This window comes from Capra hircus, chromosome 25 (assembly GCF_001704415.2).
Source record: "Capra hircus breed San Clemente chromosome 25, ASM170441v1, whole genome shotgun sequence".
Lineage (NCBI taxonomy): Eukaryota > Metazoa > Chordata > Mammalia > Artiodactyla > Bovidae > Capra > Capra hircus.
The window spans coordinates 38,370,743-38,389,060 of record NC_030832.1 but is presented as its reverse complement, the minus strand read 5'-3'; the positions used below and the strand labels follow the sequence as shown (position 1 = coordinate 38,389,060).

Here is an 18,318-nt window from a genome sequence, read left to right as displayed (position 1 = left end):
TGAGAAGGGTAGGACACGACTGAGCACGCACACACGAACACACACCACTGTTGTGCATAAAGATACCCAAGGAGACATTTATTGAAAAGAGGAAGTACATCAGACCTAGATGTTGCCCTTAAGGAGCTCATAGCCCAGTATAGCAGGTAATTATAATAAAGGCTGAAGGAGCAAGAGAAATAAGAAATGCAAAGACAAACTGCTGTCCTTTATAATATCACTTCAGACTGGGTAAAATCATGTAAACTTTGTGGACAAGGTGACATGTATGGCAGAACTGCGTAGGATGGGTGAGTTTTCTTCAGAATTGGTGGAAAGGTCATTACAGATGTAGACAAGACCAGAGCTCCAAATCTGAAGGATGGAAAGTGTGCATCATGTATGAAAAGCACAGTTTACTCTGATTAGGGTGAAGGGTAGATTAAGGGACATAGTAGGGAAAGGGATGACTAAGAAGTTTTGGGAGACAGATAATGGAGACTAAAGAGTTTACAAACATGCATGAGGAGATACTGAGGCTTCTGAGCGGAAGTGTTAAGTGCTTTAGAGTTGTGCTTCAGGAAAACTGATCTGGCAATAGAATGTAAGCTGAAATGGAGCTGGCAGACTTGCAGAGTTTAGTTAGAAGGTAACCATATAGTTTAGAATAAAAGTAATGAGGTCGTATCAGTGAGGACAGAGTTGACATGTTGTAAAAGAAGAATTAGAACTTAGAAACTGACTAGAATTTGAATGGATTTGGAACATTGGAAAGGAGATTCCAAAGTTTTAAATTTGGATAACTTGAGAAGCATTAATACATGAAGAAAAGATGAAGAAAAGAGAGAGATGGGGAAGAGAAAAATTAATTTAGTTGAGGACATATTGAGTTAGGACTGCTGGTAGCATATCCTTGAGATGTCCAGCATGCAATTGGTTTATCATGTTTATCATGAAGCTCTGTAAAAATCAGGAAAAAAGACTAAATAGAGACCAGAGCAGGAAGCACAAAACTGTTTGGACACATGTACAGGTAATGAAAGAAGATCCAGAGAAGAAAGAATAAACTCCCAGAAAGCAAGAAAAAAAAATCAGAAGAATACAATACCATAGAAAGCAATAACAGAAAGTTTTAATTAAAAAAAGAAAGAGAGACCTAGCCAGCAATGTTGAATGCTATAATGAGTTCCAGGAGAAATATATGAAAATGATCATTGGATCAGGCATGGCAAATTATTAATTTTAAGAAAGCTATTTTTGAAGAAGCCAAGCCTGCTAAAGGGTTAATTAGTAAGCTAGGGAAGGGTACAGAGGAAAGAGCCCGTGACTGGGAACCAGAGAACCTGTCAGCTTGGCTCTGCTGCTAAGTGGCCATATGACCTTTTGACCTTTCTTAAACTATTTCCTAAACTTCAAAATTCTATAAAATCTGTCAACTCTCACTTTCAGAGGTTGAAGCAAGCTACTCATGTACCTAAACCACACGGCGACACTGAGCTACAAATATTTATGATATGTGTCAATTTCACTAGCTATAGTCTGTGTAAAACCAAGGCCCTTTCTGTTTCCTAATATAGAAAAACTGAGACTATGTTCTCAGAGTATTTCCTCCAAGAAAACCAAGATGATGAGGTTTCCTCCTCCAGTTCCTCCCATCCCCTATCATCCTTTACTTTTAAAAACTGAGCTAAGACATTATCCTCAGTTTATCCACTGTCTTGTTCTAATGCTTGAAGTCAGAGAATGCCACCAAAAGCCTCTTTTTTGTTTGTTGAAATCAGTTGGGTAATATTAATAATCAACCCCCCTAAATCATGGGTTTCCAGTCACATGTGATCATACACTAGTACAGGAACACTTCCTGAAACTCAGTGTCTCATATCACATGCTCCCAAAATTAAACCAGAAATATGTTATCTGAGAAGAACCCAGATGCACTGAGGAAAGAACATTTGCTTTATTTGGTGGCCCTGTTTCTACTGGGATCCCTTAGCAATACAAATGCAGAGTCACTATAATGTTAATGATTACAAATCTTTTATTTAGGTCCAGGCACATTTATTTTTGTTGTTGTTCAGTCATTAAGTTGTGTCCGACTCTTTGTGACCCCATGGATTACAGCATGCCAGGCTCCTCTGTCCTCCACTATCTCCTGGAATTTGCTCAAATTCATGTCCATTGAGTCGGTGATGCTATCTAACCATCTCATCTTCTACCTCCCCCTTCTCCTCCTGCCCTCATTTCCCCCCAGCATTAGGGTCTTTTCCAATGAGTGGACTCTTTGCATCAGGTGGTACATATATTAAGTTAATGTTGATGTAAAATAGTTCATTTTGACTGAATCCTCTCTGATTCAAGTTAATAAATAGTGGCTTATCTTAAATAAATACACACAAATTAGGAAAACATTCTCTTGCTGAGACACCAGTAAGTTTTTTCTAAAATTCTCATCTTGCCTTTCCTCCAAAGATGCTGGTGTGTTCTTTCCCAAGAATCCTTTCTTACTTGGTGTCATAGAAAATAAAGGACATTTTTCAAAGTTTTTTTTTAATGCATATAATTCATCTTTGAATTCAGTGGTGAAAGAGGGAAGAAAAGGATAATCAGGATCTATTTTGCACCTGTTCTATGCCAAACATGTTCACATACATTACCTTAAGCCTGACAATACTTTGTAGTAAATTAAGCTTTGATGTTCAAGTTGAGAAAACTGAGGCTTACAGGGGTTAAGCTATCCTCTCAAGGTCAAATGGCAAGTTATTAAAACTAGAACTGAAGCAACTGCTGTCTGACTCTGAAGCTCAAGCACTTTCTACTTGACCATGCAGTTCATTCTAATCAAAAATCCACTCTTAAGAGGGTCTTAGCATTTTAAGCATAAAATATTATTATTTAGAATTTTTTTAATTTTTACTAGTTAGGATTCTCTGGAACCTCCAAATTCTGTTATATGTGCACTGAATCCTACATTTGAGAAAAAAAAAAAAACAAAACCAGAAACAGCCACCACCAACCACACACTCATAGTTCTCCCTCCCTCTTAATTGAAATTCAGAACCGAGGACAGTTCCTGAGTCATGTTTGCAGGAAGTTGTCCTTGGATTCTGTTAGTGAGCTCACACCCCCATTCTTGACTTCCCAAGTGGCACTGAGAAAGAGAGGAGGAAATGTAAAAAAGTATAAGGTGGGATCCTCTGACACCATGGTGGAAATTAGCACATTTCCCAGAAGACCAAGATAAAAACGCATGTGAGAAGAACCGGAGAACCAAACAGATGGGGCAATAAAATGGAGGCGGAATGAGCTCATCAGGATTCCCAGCACACGGTTTACCTCCATAGTGGGCTCTCAGCTAACCTGGGAGCCAGGAGACATAGTGAATGAGTGGGTGGTTACTATGCTGCAGCATGTTACACTAAGAGATTAGGTGGAGCTGATTCACAGCTGCAGAGCTGCACGACTTTTCAAGTGAAGGAGATTCTGTGGGCCCTGATCTCTGCCACACACGTAACCACCCTCATGGGTGGCATGAGTCAGGTATTCAGGGTCCTTCAGGTAGACAAGGTTGCTGTGCTGTGAGTAAATCGAGGATAAACCTCCATGTTGTCAAGAGCAGATTTCAACGCCAGCTATGGCCTCTCCTTCCGTGAAGGCTTACCTGCTGTATCACAAATGCTCTGCCTTCCCAGAGTCACTCTTGGTTACAGGTGGTTCACAACACAAAAGGAAAGAACAAGGCTCTGGAATGTTCATCATACCGAACAGTGATTCTTTCTCAAATTACCAGTCCTTGAGCATCGTCAGAAGGGCCTTTGGAGAGTCTGCTCTAATCCCTTCTTCTCATACACAAGGAAACTGATGTCCAGAGAGGAGAAATGACTCGTCCCAAACCACTTAGCTAGTGACAGAGTTGGTATGAGGGCTCATTCCTGAGCCAGCAGACTTTCCACTGCACCAGGAAAACAAAACACAGCCCCAAATAGCATAGACCCTGTTCAGTAAGCCCTCTAATTATACTGCCTCTGAAGAGTATAACATCTTAAATGCCTGGGTCGTTCCATCTGGGCCTTAGAAGTTTCACTGGTAACTTCTCATATTGAAAATCTTCGGAGAAACTTAAGAGTAAACACTTTGGGATATATGCTCTGTTATTTCTGAGTCTTCTTGTACACTGTTTTCTTCATTCAGGAGGAAATTAGAATTCTGGAAATACAGTCGATTTTATTTAATTATTAAAGGAACAAGCCTCTATTTCAAGTTGCAAATATGACTCTATCAGTCTATGCCAAGAAAGGCTATATGGAAAAATACAGGCATACTACCCTAATTGTTACATCCAATTAAGATCCACCAAGGTCTGTGAGTTAAAAAAACATCAAACCTGTGAGTGAAAATTTGAGAAGTCTGAATAACTCTGAACATGTCTGGATTTGGTGCACTGTGGAGTCATTTAAAATGTAACATTTTAAGTGCTTTGCAACTTTGTTACCTTCATTTTGCAATCGGTGTATCAGCCAGTCAGTTCAGTCGCTCAGTGTATAGGAGGGCTCATTTGAACTTGGGGAGTTTTTTAAAGAGCTAAAGTGAAAAGAATGTAGGAGGACTGAATCTATTCAAGGTCATACTTACAACTTGAAAGGGATACTTCCAGGTGTTGCTGACCAAGAGACATTAGCCCATCGTCCACCCCGACACCCTATATTTTCCACTAATGAATATTCTTACCTGAGCCATCATTACTTCCACTGTCCTCTGCCTCTGGTGTTATGTAGACCAGATTCCCTGTCTCTAATGTTTATCCATGAGGAGATTTTCATGTATAGAACTTTTCTGGTAATTTAGCCACATTATCCTTGAAAATCCCACAACTATTTACATAACAGAAGCTATTGTTTGAAGTGCAAAGCAGGTCAAAAATTCGGTTTCTGGAGATTAATCACTGCAGTCTATTTTACATTATCATAATAATTTCATTTATTTTGATACAGTTTGTTTTCAGAATCAACCTCAGCTTCTGTGCAGAAGTGACAAATCCATTTGTTTCGGGTATAATGGATAATATGATTAATGACCTTGCCACAGGATTTCTTAAAAACGAAGAAAAAAAGTAAAAGATTTCCATTTATAATGTGCAGTAAACCAGCTCTGTCTGTTGCTTTGCATCAAAATCTCTGCGAACTTGTTTGCAAACCACAGCTCAGATTCTGAAACCAATCTGCTCCTGCTTTGGGGGGTTTCTCTCTGTTTCTGTTTCCTCCAAGAATCTGAGGACAGCGTCTCTAACAGGGACACTGGACACGGTGGGCACCCTGTTCCCGAGGGTGGGGCGCTGTTTCACCACGTTGGCACCATGGCGACGACTGCGGGTCGGATCACCCATGTGGCCCAGGCCTTGCTGCGAAGATCACCACCCGGCGGGCTGTCGCCGGGACCCGCGCCAGACAGTCGTGCGAGTGGCCTCGCGACTCTGCGCCCCAAGCTGGACGGAGCATGGCGCGAGGGTGCGCGGGCGACCCCTCCTCGCCGTCGGCATCTGCCGCCTGTTTCTGGTCCCCGCAGACCTGAGAATTCTTTCGGAGACGGGACTGCGGACGCGACCCGTCGTGCCTCTCTTTCCCGCCTTTGGAGTGAGGTGGCCGCGGCCCCGCCCCGGGTGGCCCACGCCGGCCGCGGGCGGGCGGCGACGGGAGCCCAAGGTTCGAGTCCCCCCCGGGGCGCCTCCTCATTTGTGAAACGGGGGTCGTCCCCGCCCGGGAGCTGAGGCGACCGCAGAGCGAGGCCTGGCGCCCTCAGCGCCGCCTCAGGGGCCGCCGGGGCACCAGGGGGCTCTTGGCTTATCCACAGCCCACGACGCGGGAGTCCGAGGGGGCGCCTGGACTCGTCGGCCGAGGCTCCTGAAGGCACCCAGGACCTTTTTTGGTTTTTTACCTCAGCCGTCCCCTCCTGAGGGCCGCGGGCCCTAGGCTCGCGCCCCCGGCTCTGGCCCACGCGCCCGCCGGCTGGTACGCCGCTCGGCGAGTAGGCGCCCCCGCCCCGCCCCTGCGTGACGCGCGCCAGGCTGGGCCAATCAGAGCTCGCGGCGCCGCGCCCCACGCGCCGGGCCCCCCCCGCCCTTCCAGCTTAAGAAAGGGCGCGCGGGCCCGGCCGGGTCAGAGCGCAGAGCCGGACGGAGCGCGCGGCTTCCGCGACGGCGGGCGGCTTCCGCGGGCTCCTGCGTTCGCGTTGCCCTCGGGCGGAAAGCCCGGCTGCAGCCCACCGCGCAGGCGCCCCCCGCCGCGCGCCCCGACGGCGCCGGCTCGCCTGCCCGCCCGCGGACGCTGGAGTGAGCGCGGCGGCAGCGGCGGGATGCTGGCGCTGCTGGCCGCCGGCGTGGCGCTCGCCATGGCCGCCGGAGCCCAGGACGGCCCGGCGCCCAGCAACCGTTTCGTGTGCACGGCGTTGCCCCCGGAGGCGGCGCGCGCCGGCTGCCCGCTGCCCGCGATGCCCATGCAGGGCGGCGCGCTGAGCCCCGAGGAGGAGCTGCGGGCCGCGGTGCTGCAGCTGCGTGAGACCGTCGTGCAGCAGAAAGAGACGCTGGGCTCGCAGCGCGAGGCCATCCGCGAGCTCACGGCCAAGCTGGCGCGCTGCGAGGGGCTGGCAGGTGGCAAGGCGCCGGGCCGGGGAGCCTCGGGCAAGGACACCATGGGCGATCTGCCGCGGGACCCGGGCCACGTCGTGGAGCAGCTCAGCCGCTCTCTGCAGACCCTCAAAGACCGCCTGGAGAGCCTGGAGGTAGCAGGGCGCGGGGTCCCTGGGGGGACGCCCCCGAGGAGCGGGGCAGAGGAGGGGCGCGTGGTCCTGGCCTCTGGGCTGCGCGGGACACCGCCGCCCGGGCGCGCTCGGACGCCAGGCGAGCTGGGTTTGGGGTCAGGGGCGCTCTCGGTCTGGCTCCGAAACTTGCTTGGCTCTCATCCCTCCTCCCCACCTCTTTGCTGGAAGGAAAAGGTTAAATTCCCGCCCACCCCACCCAGCCGTGCCAGGCCTGCCAGCTGTGGGGTCATTCACTCCCCGAGGTCCAGCCTGGCGAATGGGGACGGCCCCCTCTCTCTCTTTATAAATCTCCCAGTCTCCCCGAGTCGGACGCGCTCCTAGACCTTGTCTCAGGGGACAGGGAGCTTCCGCGGGAGGTCAGCAGCCCCGGGCGTCCGGTGTTACCTTTTATAAATCAAATTCGGCTGGACCAGAGCAGGCGGAGGCCCCCGGGTCTCGGCGGAAGGCGAGCGTGGGCGGGTCACGGTTCACACCAGGCGCACCTCTAAGCTGGTTAACTTCAAAGACGCTGTCCCCCAATTGCGCGCGCAGATCCTAGGGTGCCCCTCCCGATTGCTCTGGGGGAAGAGACCTTCCCTTCTCGGAAGGTGTCTGCAGTTTGGAACTTTGAGAGAAATCTTCATTTAACTTCCATCTTTTACTCTCCGCCCCGTGTAAGAAGTGTGGATGTTTCTGTTACACACGTTCACAAAAATACTTCTTAGCAAAACTAGATTTCAATTACAGGTGGTAATTATTGCAAAATTATTTGAGAGTTTCCTCTGGCATGATGGCTAAATACAGTATTTCCAGCATCTGTATATCCCTCGATTCATTATGATTAATAAGAGCTAACGTTTCTGGAACACTAAATATGCGCCAGGCATATTGTCTAATTTTAACCCGTGCAACAACCCCCCCCCCAGGCAGATCCTATAATCTGTTTTACAATTTGGAACACTTAGAGGGAGGGGTAGACAGCTTGCCAAAGACCGGTGGCTAGACAGCAGCCGGCATCCTCCAGAGCCAGCAGAATGGTAGAGGAATAAAAGAAATAGGAAGTGAGGATTTAAAAGCAGCATTAAAAGCAAAGATTCCTGGAATTCAGACTAGCCCTGTTTTAGAGTTCTTATTTTCCGGTAACATCTCTGCAAGCATAGTCATGCACTTTCGGGCCCTACCGGAACTTGGAGGTTGCGGGGGTTGGAGGGAGGGGGGCGGCTAGATGAAAGCTCGTCTTCCTTGAGGACCATTTGATTACCTCTTTAAAAAAATAATCCTAGCTGCGGTTTGGTCCTTACTTGGGAATGATGGATGTTGGTTAAATTTTTGACTTTTTAGTGAGAGGAGGAACACAGCTTCCTGAGAAGGGAAATGAGATTCCTAAATTTAAAATATTGCAGCAGAGTAATTTCTGTTTGACTTTGAAATCCTTTCCGTACCCCGCCCCCCCTCCCGCGCGCGCGCACACACACACACACACACAAATGAGTGAAATGCTCCCGTTCCCGCCATTGGCACGATTTAATATTCCCATTTGGGAAGCTTCTCCCTGTGTGGTGGGGGCCATCAGAGCTCCATTTCACAATTCGTTTTTAAACTGGCCCTAATGCTTCTCCCGCCTGTGCCCCCTGCCCCCTTCCCTCCTCCACCGAAAGCACCAGCTCCGAGCGAACGTGTCCAGCGGGGTGCTGCCCGGCGACTTTCGGGAGGTGCTCCAGCGGCGGCTGGGGGAGCTGGAGAGACAGCTGCTGCGCAAGGTGGCCGAGCTGGAGGACGAGAAGTCCCTGCTCCACAACGAGACCTCGGCTCACCGCCAGAAGACCGAGAGCGCCCTGAACGCGCTGCTGCAGAGGGTCACCGAGCTGGAGCGAGGTGAGCGCCGGGCTGGTGTCTCTGCCGCCCCCTGGCGGCCGTCCATCAGCCGCCTCTCCACCCCCGCCCCCTCACCACCACCCCCCCCGCCCCGCCCCCAGCCCATCGTCTCCGTACTTGGCTGCCGTGTAAGGGGGTGAAGCGGGGCTCAGAGCAAGGGAGGGAAGGCCCGGAGGAGCCCACGGCACTGCCGTCTTGCCCCCTGACAGACACGGCCACTTGGGCCCCTGAGGGAGCGGTCACTGCTAGACCCCTGCCTGGTCACTCGGCGGGGAGCTCTCCTGAGTTTGTTCGGTTCTGAGACTGCTCTCCCGTCCTCACCTCTGATCCTCCAATGCTGGGGGCAGAAAACCACCTGACTGCTTACCATCCCAGCCGCAGCCCGCCTCTCCTGCCTCTCACCTCTCAGGCCAGGTGTTGCTGTTTCAACCCGAGTCATCTCGTGGTGCACAAAGAGTTGGCCCTGTAGGCACTGGTCAGAGGCTCAGTGGAGATGGAGGGGGCGCTGCTAGCGGCTGGGAGGGTCCTGGTTTGCATCACCTATGCTCAGACCCCGTTTTCAGCAATGATTGTGGCCCTGCTTGCCTGGTGGTTCCTGGCTGTTTGAGCAAACAATCGGGGTGACTGACAACAGCCGTCTCTGGAATTAACCCCATCCCCAGCCCCACTGGCATTGTCCATGAAAAAGCAAAACACTCAGGATCCGCTCATCCAGTCTGATTCCTGACCTCCTGCCACGCAGGCAGTTCAGTCCCTTCTTAACTAGACCCTGCAGCGGACTCTGAGTCTCTTTCTTTTCTCTGCTCAGATTCTGGTGGGTGAGTTTCTCCCACAGGAAACAGGAAGGGAAGGGATCAAGGGCCCTAGATCATTCAGACTGTGCTGGGTGTGAAGTTTTAGGTTTGCTGGTTGTGGGTATAGGATTATAACCTTTCAAATGCACTAACCCGACAAGGGCAGCTTCTGATGACTCAGTTGTGTGAATTGGCAGGTGAATGTCCAGTGGCAGAATGTCCGCGTACTCTTCCAGTTACATCGGCTCAGCTGGGCCAGATGGAGGCATCCAAGGAGAGAGTGTTTCTGTTTCATTTGATTTAGTTGTTTTTTCAGCAGCATTCCCAAAGTCAAAGGGTTCCTTCATCCCTTTCCTGCTCTCTTCTTCCAGGAAAGCCTATTCTTCCTTCCTTATCATTATTATTGCACTTGGATTCTTGAGTTTGAAAAAGCCCTCTCTGCCTCACCTCCATTGCTGGGTGACCAGGAAGCTCCTCAGGTCTCAAAGCCCTTCCCCAAAAGCAGAGCAGCTGCAACTTAGCTCTCTGTCACTGGGCAGGAGGAGAGGAAGGCACCATTGGGGCCAGGGATGGATGGCTCACCTTCCCTTGCCCAGCTTCCCCCTCATGGGACCTGCAGGCCAAGAGAGCGGGCACACTGCAGTTACTCAGTATCTTGACAGGAGGGGATGGCTGCAGAGTGAGGGGAGGGCTTTGTCAGAGACCTTGGTGGCCGTGTACCTCGCTTGGCCTGGTGGCTGAGTTGCTACGAGGAAGTGAGTTAATGGAAGCGGGTTAGTAGAAGTCTACTGAGTTCGAGTGTGGAAACAGGACTCTTGTTATACCCATTTCATAGATGAGAAAGAGTGCTCCGAGGTTCTCAGCCAGATCTGTCATCTGTCTCGGGGAGAGGGGGTCGAGGTGGGGCCCAGGCCACTGGCTAATGGACGGCAACAGGCACATAACCCTGCCCCTCCCCATCTTGTTCTGTGACTCCAGGGCGGTTCTGAGTTTCACATGGCTTCCTCCAAACTCCTTCATCATGGCTTTGGCCACCCAGGGGCTGCCCCTTTGTGACTCTCCCTCCCGACCTTGGTGTGTCTGTTCGCAGCCAGAAAGCCACAGTCAGGGCTCACCTCAGCCAGTCTGATTCCTGTACCTACACACTTTGGGTGCTGTGGGAAGCCCGCCGAGCTCACCTGGCACAGAGGGGAGGTCCGTGTCCAGACCAGAGCTGGACTCCCCAAGGACAGGGCCATTCTTGCAGAGCCTGCAGACCCTGGCAGTGAGCAGTGGCTCAGGGTCCGCCACCTCTCGACCACTGGATGAGAGCTCTGTAATCCTGTGCTCCACCCAGCCCCAGGGTGAGTCTTTAAGGAAGGTGATCATCTGTCTTCTGAGCAGTTCTCTTGTCTGTCATGTATGTGACAGGTGTGAGCAGAGATGTAAGCTGCCAGCCCCCAAAATGTACCATGAATGTGTTCCCTCTAAGCACACTGTGTTCCTTAGAAGCATCCTGCTGAGCCCAGGGGAGACGGACCTCAACCACACACGGAGGGGGCCCCTCGGGGTTCTCAGGCCTTTGGTGCACCATTTCCTGCCTGTTAAGTGCCTGTTCTGCGCCAGATGCCGGGCTCTGAGCTCCACGTTCTGTCTTCTGTAATCCCCGCGACAACCCAGTGAGATGGGATTTGGTGAGATGAGGGACTGAGTCAGAGCTGAGTGACGCCCGCATTCACGTGGCCGGCAGACTGCAGAGCTGGGGTGGTGTTAGGCGGCGACCCCCAAGGACCAGAGTCACGGAGGCTGCAGCCTGGAGCGGCACATGGGCCTCAGCCCTGCTGGGTGGGAGGCTCCTCCTAGCCCAGTGCTGAGCTTCCAACCTGTGTGTGGATGCTCCTGCCGCCCAGGTTCCAAGGGTGCTCGTTTTCTTTACTGGGAGACCTGCTCATCTGTGGGGGCCTCTGGACTCCGGGCGCTCCAGCCAGGCAGAGGCCAGCTCAGAGCGGAAGTAAACACTGGAACCCTTGTCTCTTAGCCCCAGGCTGCTCCCCATCCTTGGCTTGTCGGCTACCTGCAGTCTCTGATTTATCGGTCAGGCCCTTTAATTCCTTAATTGGTTTTAACTAAGTTTCCTCTGAACCTCCAAGCTGTTTTATATGAATAGAGGGCGCCGGCTTTCAGGGTATGGCCGCCCCTCGGCTCTCCCAGCCCTGATGGAACCAATCTGTTATCACTGGGCTAACGATATTACTGACCCCGAGCCTGATCAAATTAGCAAGCCTGCCCACCTGCAAGGAGAGAAGCCATTTCTCTCTATTAGATAATCACATCTCATGAAAACACAAGCATTTGCACATTAAGTATTTGCAGCTGCATGTCTTGGGAAGCACAGCGTCCGTTCCTGGCTCTGTCATTTATGGGCTGTGTGACCTGGGGTAAGTTGGTGCCCTTCTCTGAGCCTTGGTGCCACCACTGTGCAGTTTGCAAAATCAGGGATCCAGGACTTTCTGGATCTCTCAGCTTTGCTTCAACCTCTGGCCTGGCCCTGCCCTCAGCTTCCCCATGCAATGAGGTCTTCCCATCCCTCTCCCGGTGCTCCGCAGCCTTGGGAGGTCAGGGGGGATCAGGCAAGACTGCATGGTCAGCAGATAGAAAGAACTACTACGTGTGAAGCTTAGACTCTGATGTTTCTACATTGCCTGTTCCAGAGAGGCTGGAAGGGTGATGGTGGGCCCTGCAGCCTTCCGTGGTGGAAGGTCCTTGGGTGGCGTGTGAGCTGTGGCACCAAGGGGCTTCTCTCACGTGTCTGTGCTGCTCACTGTGGCAGAAAATGGGTCTGGGGTGGGACTTCCCTGGCAGCCCAGCAGTGAAGACTTTGCTTTCCGATGCAGACAGTGCAGGTTCAGCCCCTGGTTGGGGGAGCTAAAATCCCATGACTCATAGCCAAAAACCCAAAACATAAAACACAGAGGGAGCTAAGATCCCATGACTCATAGCCAAAAAACCAAAACATAAAACACAGAAACATTATTGTAACAAACTCAATAAAGGCTTTAAAAATGGCCCACATCAAAAATCTTTTTTTAAAAAAATGAAACTGGGGGCTCGTGGTGGAGAATGGTTCATCCATTCTGGCTCCTATTCTACAGAGCGGGGCAAGGAAGGAGCAGATTTCATTCACTAGTGACACGGGCAGTGTGGTTCCAGGCCGAGGGAGCCTGCCTGTCTTTGATGGAAATGAGGATCCTCTGGCCCCTCGTCAGTGCTTAACAAATACTTGTTGAGGGAGTGATGGACATTTAGGTTCCCTCCCCGGCAGCATCTGGTCCCCAACGAGAGAGAAGTTTTTGCTGTGACGGTGCAGAGTCTGCAGTCCCCTGCAAACGCTGGGATCTGTGATGAGCACACAGGGGCTTGTCCTCTGTGTGTTTAGTTATAATGTTGTTAATTTTGAGCTTCAACCAAAACTGTACAGAAAATGACTTAGACCTGTTTAAGAGTTTCAGTTGTTTGCCAAAGGTTTTGGAAGCGCCACATGCTTGGGGACAGCCCCAGGTAGGCCCCAAGGGATCAAGGCTCAGGGCGGGTGGGCTCACCTCAGTGGGTCAGGCTAGTCTCTGCCTCCTGCTGGAAACGGGTCAGTAAACTTGGTTTTCTCTCAAGGAGGGAAGGGCAGGTCCTGAGCAAAGCAATTCACTCAGGGATTTAGTCCAAAAGCCACTTCTGAGTTCAGCTGTAGTGTCGAGTCACGGGTGCCTGACTTCTTTACCTCGGGTGGTGGTGATTCTTCTCGGGGAGAAGTGACATGGACTCATTGGTGGATGAGTGTTTATGGGGCGCTGGGGTCCCGCCTCCAAGCCCAAGTCAGCAGGCCCCCGCCCAGCCCTGCTGAAGGGGCCGAGATTTCTAGGAAACAGCAGAGGCAATAGGACATGGCCGAGGAAGGATTTTTTGGCTTAGTTTAACCAGAAGGTTAAATCCAGCGTGCCTCTTCCCCCTTCCTCGAGCTTCCAAGAGCAAGGATGTGCCTGGTTCCCACTTCAGCACCTTGGACAGCAGCCAGTCTGTAGCAGGTGCGCTGTGCTTGGGGGACCTGCTTGCAGGGAGGGGGTCCAGGTCAACTGCTGCTCTGGGCTGTGCTGGTTGTGGGGAAAGAGAGGGAGGCGCTCACATGCTGTCAACCCCTCCTCCCCATCTCGCCCGCCCCCAGGCAACAGTGCGTTCAAGTCGCCAGATGCGTTCAAAGTGTCCCTACCCCTCCGCACAAACTACCTGTATGGGAAGATCAAGAAGACGCTGCCTGAGCTGTATGCCTTCACCATCTGCCTGTGGTTGCGGTCCAGCGCCTCGCCGGGCATCGGCACCCCGTTCTCTTACGCCGTGCCTGGGCAGGCCAACGAGATCGTGCTGATTGAGTGGGGCAACAACCCCATCGAGCTGCTCATCAATGACAAGGTGAGCCCACTGGGAAGGCCCCCACTCTTCCCCCTATCCCGGTGGCCACCAAGGTTGAGATGTTGCAGGAAGTCTGACATCTAACCACAAGGCTGTCCTCTCCCCAAAGGGGACGGTTTGGCCCTGACTCAGTCCCACTCTGGGCAGGTGACCAGGCAGGGGGCAGGGGTCCAGGCAGCTGTAGCTTGTGGGGATCCAAGCGGTAAGTCCCACCAAGAAGCCGCGGAGGGTCCAAGCACAGAGGCCACGAAGGATCAGAATGAACTGGGCCTGCTCGGGACAACCTGAGTTTTCAGAGGCCCTCAGGCCAGTCAGTCAGGGTGGTTCCCCAGGAATAGGGGAGGGGGTGTGTGTATGTGTGTGCGATTGTGTGATATTTCTCATGAGCATGTCTTTCAGCAGGTGGTGGGGGGGGCTTGAAATACATTTACATACAGTAGAATTTATACTTTTTAGTTCAGCCAGTTTTGACAAATGCATAACTGTGTAACCACCACAATTAAAATATAAAACAGTTTCCTCTTTCCCCAGATTTCCTCCTTGCCCTTTTTTAGATTGGAAGATAATTGCTTTACAATGTTGTGTTGATTTTCATTCCCTTTTATAGTCACCTCCTGCTCCCACCCCAGCCTGTGGCAACCACCCATCTGTCTCCCATCCCTCCAGTCCTGCCTTTTCCAGAGTAAATGTCCCTTTTTGATAAACTGGCTTATTTTGACATTCAGGAATGTGGTCTCCTTAAGAGATCAGCTCTGGGCATCTGTGGGACCCTCCTGCAGCCTCACTTAAATATAAGGTGGGCTGCACATCACCCAACAGGCAGCCTCACATCCTCCTTCCTGGGGCTGAGTGGTGGATGGCTGCACAGCCCTGGAGGGCTCACCAGGCACTCAGCCCCCACCCTGCCTGTCTCTTCTGAACTGCTCTGGCTAGAGTTGTTTAACTGGGAAACACTACAGAATCCACCTGAGGGGCTCCTTCTGGCAGTGACCACGTCCTTGAGCTGGGGATTAATTGTTCTAAATAACGCGCTTGGACGAAGCAGAGCCGAGAGCCTTGTTTTCCTCTCGGTTTCGATGTCGTGTAAACAGCCAGTTCCTGGGAGGGAGCTCCGGGTTGCTAGGACACCAACAGTAACAACATGATGCTTGATGGCAGAGCTGGTCTGTAGAGGACTTACAGGACCTCAGGGAGATGGTGTGGGGCAGAAAGGCCCTGTGTGCACTCCCACCCTCCCCCCTCACGCTCACACATAATGGTAGGCAGCCTGCCCAGGGGGACACACACACACGTAGACCCCCAAGTGTCGTGATGGCTGTTGGGACCCTACTAGCAGAGTGTAGATGCCTTGTCTGACTGTTTTCCAAAGAAGTTACCCAGTAGAGCTCTGACTTCCCTTTGGGTTCTCCAACGAGAGGTGTTCAGAACAAGCGTAGGAGCAGGGAGCTGTCCATCTCATCTGCTTGGTCTGCGCAGTATCCCAGACCTTCAGCCAAGCCAGGATCCAAGTGTGTCCAGTCGAGAGCAGGGCCCCCCTGGGGTCAGGGGCTTGTACCCAGGCTGCCCCTTTCCCCTTAAGAGTCTGTGACATATGTGGTGTCTCCAGTCCAAGGGTCCCTGTGAGCTGGCAGGGTTGGGCGTGTTACCCACAGAGCAGAGGGGGGGAGATCAGAAGGGACCCCCCCGTCCCCGATGAGAGCGGCAGTGGGCTCAGGGCCTCCAGTCCCCCCAGGTCCAACTCCTGGGAACCCCGAGGGGCCCTTACCTGCACGTTGCCACCCGCAGGTCGCCCAGTTGCCCCTGTTTGTCAGTGACGGCAAGTGGCACCACATCTGTGTCACCTGGACGACGCGGGACGGCATGTGGGAGGCCTTCCAGGACGGGGAGAAGCTGGGCACCGGGGAGAACCTGGCCCCCTGGCACCCCATCAAGCCGGGCGGTGTGCTCATCCTCGGGCAGGAGCAGGTGAGTGCGGCGGCTGGCCACGCAGCACACGGCTATCTCCCTGCCTGGGGCCCTGCCTAGCCTTCTGCCTGCTGGACCTGGCCTTGGTCACCGCGGCATGACAGCCAGGCTGGACGCCTGGGGTCCCTGCCGGCCTAGCTCGGGCTGTCCTATGGCCTGAGGGGGTGAGGGCGGGGATGGGGATACGTCCTGCCCTTCCTAGCAGGGACCAGGTTGATGTGGTGTGTTCTATAGATTCTAGAGTGGAGTCTGTCCAACACAGGCAGGAGTGTCCCCAGAGCCCCAGGGACCCCAGGCCATCTCTGGCCGTTTGGCCTCTGCCTGCCACTGTATTGACTCAGAATGCTGGGCCCTGGCTGGTACTGGCATCTTCCAGGGGCTCCTGGCTCAGGGTCATGACCTTGATCCCCAGCACGGCCACCTGGGGAACCACATCTATGGTTGAGATGGGTCAGGGGCTCAGAGGCCGCCCTCAGAAAGTTCGCCCCTGGAGCGGAGGGCAGAGAAGAGTTCACATCTCAGCCCGTGTTTGGGGTTTGCTGGTGGAAGTCAAGGGAATAGACCCCGGTCCTCTGGGGGGCCTTGAGTCGGGGCTCTTGGCTCTCTCCACACCCCACCCACCCACACACTTCCCTGTTACTTCTCCCCTGGGAGGGGCTGGGAGTCGAGCGACCCGGGTCCAGTTCCAGTTCAGGGAACTTGGAGGATCTCTCTCATTAGTCTCCCCTCCGTAAAGTGGGGTGGTTTGAGTCACGCCCTCTCCCGGGCCTCACGAGCCCTAGAGCTTTGGAAGCAGCAGGACTTGGTGGTCACGGGGTGCCATCTGAGTCAGGGGAGTCCGCCCCTTCCCCACGTCCCTTCCAAGCTGGCGCTCCCCTGCCAGGCGGGTCACACGCCTGGGAGAGGGGACAGACACGTCCGCCCCGAGCCTGCCCCCGCTCACTCCGTCCCCCTTCCCCAGGACACGGTCGGCGGCAGGTTCGACGCCACGCAGGCATTTGTCGGGGAGCTCAGCCAGTTCAACATCTGGGACCGCGTCCTCCGCGCACAGGAGATCATCAACATTGCCAACTGCTCCACGAACATGCCAGGCAACATCATCCCCTGGGTGGACAACAACGTGGACGTGTTCGGAGGGGCTTCCAAGTGGCCGGTGGAGACCTGCGAGGAGCGTCTCCTTGACTTGTAGCCACCCGCCCCTCTGTCCGGGAGGCAGTGGCCGGGCCGTTCCCCTCACGCCCCCAGTGGAACTGTGTGCAAACCTCCTGCCACAGTGGGCGGGGGGGCCCCCAAAGCTCCCACCCAGAGCATCTCTAAGCCTGAGGCTCTGTGGCGGCATCTGTCACCAGCTTATCTGTTCCGAACCATGATTTTGTTGGTTTGGGGCGGGGAGGAAGCCCTGAGCCGCAGGTGGGCGGACTCCTGACTCCTGCTCAGAACCCCTGTAAACGCTAGCGCGCCCCAACCCTGCCCGCTTTCACGGATCCCTGGTGTTCCGTGTGCGCCATCTGTCCGTCCCCTTCGAAGGCTGTGCATTGTCCTGCCAGAGTGGCTGTGTCCCTTGTGTGTTGTGTACACCCTTGCTGTCAGCTGAGCACACAGCGAAGCCCCTCCCTTCTCTCCCTCACCCCTCAAAAAAGGGCCTTTCCCTTGGTGTTCTTTACGCTGTGAATCTTTATGTCCCAGGAACTCCTGAGCTTGCGGAGGAAGGCAGGCTGTCCGGACACTGCCCTGACTGATCTCCAAGGTGGGGGGCGCGTCCATGGCTCCAGGGAGGGGGCTGTGAACGGGAACCCTGCACACAGAAGGGCCCGGGCCACTGTCCACCCGCCCTCTGTCAGCTTGCCCTCTGACCCGTGCTTTGGCGGAATCCTGGCTGGCTTTGAAAGGTGTCTTCTTCCCACTGGTGCCAAAAGTTCAGTTGCAGCTTTTACAACCATGCCATGTGGTTTGGGGAATTTATTTTTTTAACCACCCCCCCAAAACAGAAAAGAGCAGCCATTAACCCACTCCCTGCTTTTCGACGGCTCGCCCCACTGTGAGGCACGTGCTCGGTTTAATTTGCGTGGATTCCTGTGAACATCCGACTGTCTCCACTATTTCCCCCAGAACTTCTTCAGGAAACGGATGTTGTCGGGCTGGTGCCTGCTTAGTGACTCCAGGCTGCTTCGTTGATTGGACAGAGGTCATCATTCATTTTAAAAGATAGACGTGGTTCGGTGGGGAAATTTATACAGCTAAATATTATATATTTTATTTTTCATACATGTTCAAAGTGCAAATCTGTGAACGTTCCGTTTGTAGGACCAAGCTGACACGCCCATCCTCACGCTGTATGCTACAAGAACTCTTCTGATGATGGAATTTTGATTAAAATGCACTGGAAGACAGCCTCGGTGTCTGCTTTCTCCGTGTCTGGGGCTGAGGGCAGGGAGCGTTGGGGCTTCGCGACCTCTGGCAGAAGGCTAGCTTCTCTGGT

General features: G+C 53.0%; 1 protein-coding gene across 3 annotated transcripts; it reads left to right on the top strand.

The window, feature by feature from the left end:
• On the top strand, nucleotides 6,137-18,229 carry NPTX2 (neuronal pentraxin 2). 3 transcript variants are annotated; one of them, XR_001917282.1, is made up of 6 exons: nucleotides 6,137-6,750; nucleotides 8,427-8,643; nucleotides 13,630-13,874; nucleotides 15,660-15,839; nucleotides 16,801-17,586; nucleotides 17,949-18,229. XR_001917282.1 is itself a non-coding variant. In XM_018041059.1 (5 exons), exons 1-5 carry the CDS (start codon nucleotides 6,325-6,327, stop codon nucleotides 17,026-17,028), a joined length of 1,296 nt encoding a protein of 431 aa, XP_017896548.1. In that variant the 5' UTR covers nucleotides 6,137-6,324; the 3' UTR covers nucleotides 17,029-18,229. The 3 variants fall into 3 exon arrangements, 1 of the variants encoding a protein (XP_017896548.1); XR_001917281.1 differs by having other exon boundaries at nucleotides 16,801-18,024; nucleotides 18,144-18,226; XM_018041059.1 differs by having other exon boundaries at nucleotides 16,801-18,229.

Bases quoted from the DNA above. Each gene is read 5' to 3' on its own strand.
- NPTX2 (XM_018041059.1), top strand. From the start codon at position 6,325: ATGCTGGCGCTGCTGGCCGCCGGCGTGGCGCTCGCCATGGCCGCCGGA. The intron at 13,875-15,659 runs GTGAGCCCACTG...TGCCACCCGCAG, and splicing joins AGCTGCTCATCAATGACAAG to GTCGCCCAGTTGCCCCTGTT. The intron at 15,840-16,800 runs GTGAGTGCGGCG...CCCCTTCCCCAG, and splicing joins TCATCCTCGGGCAGGAGCAG to GACACGGTCGGCGGCAGGTT.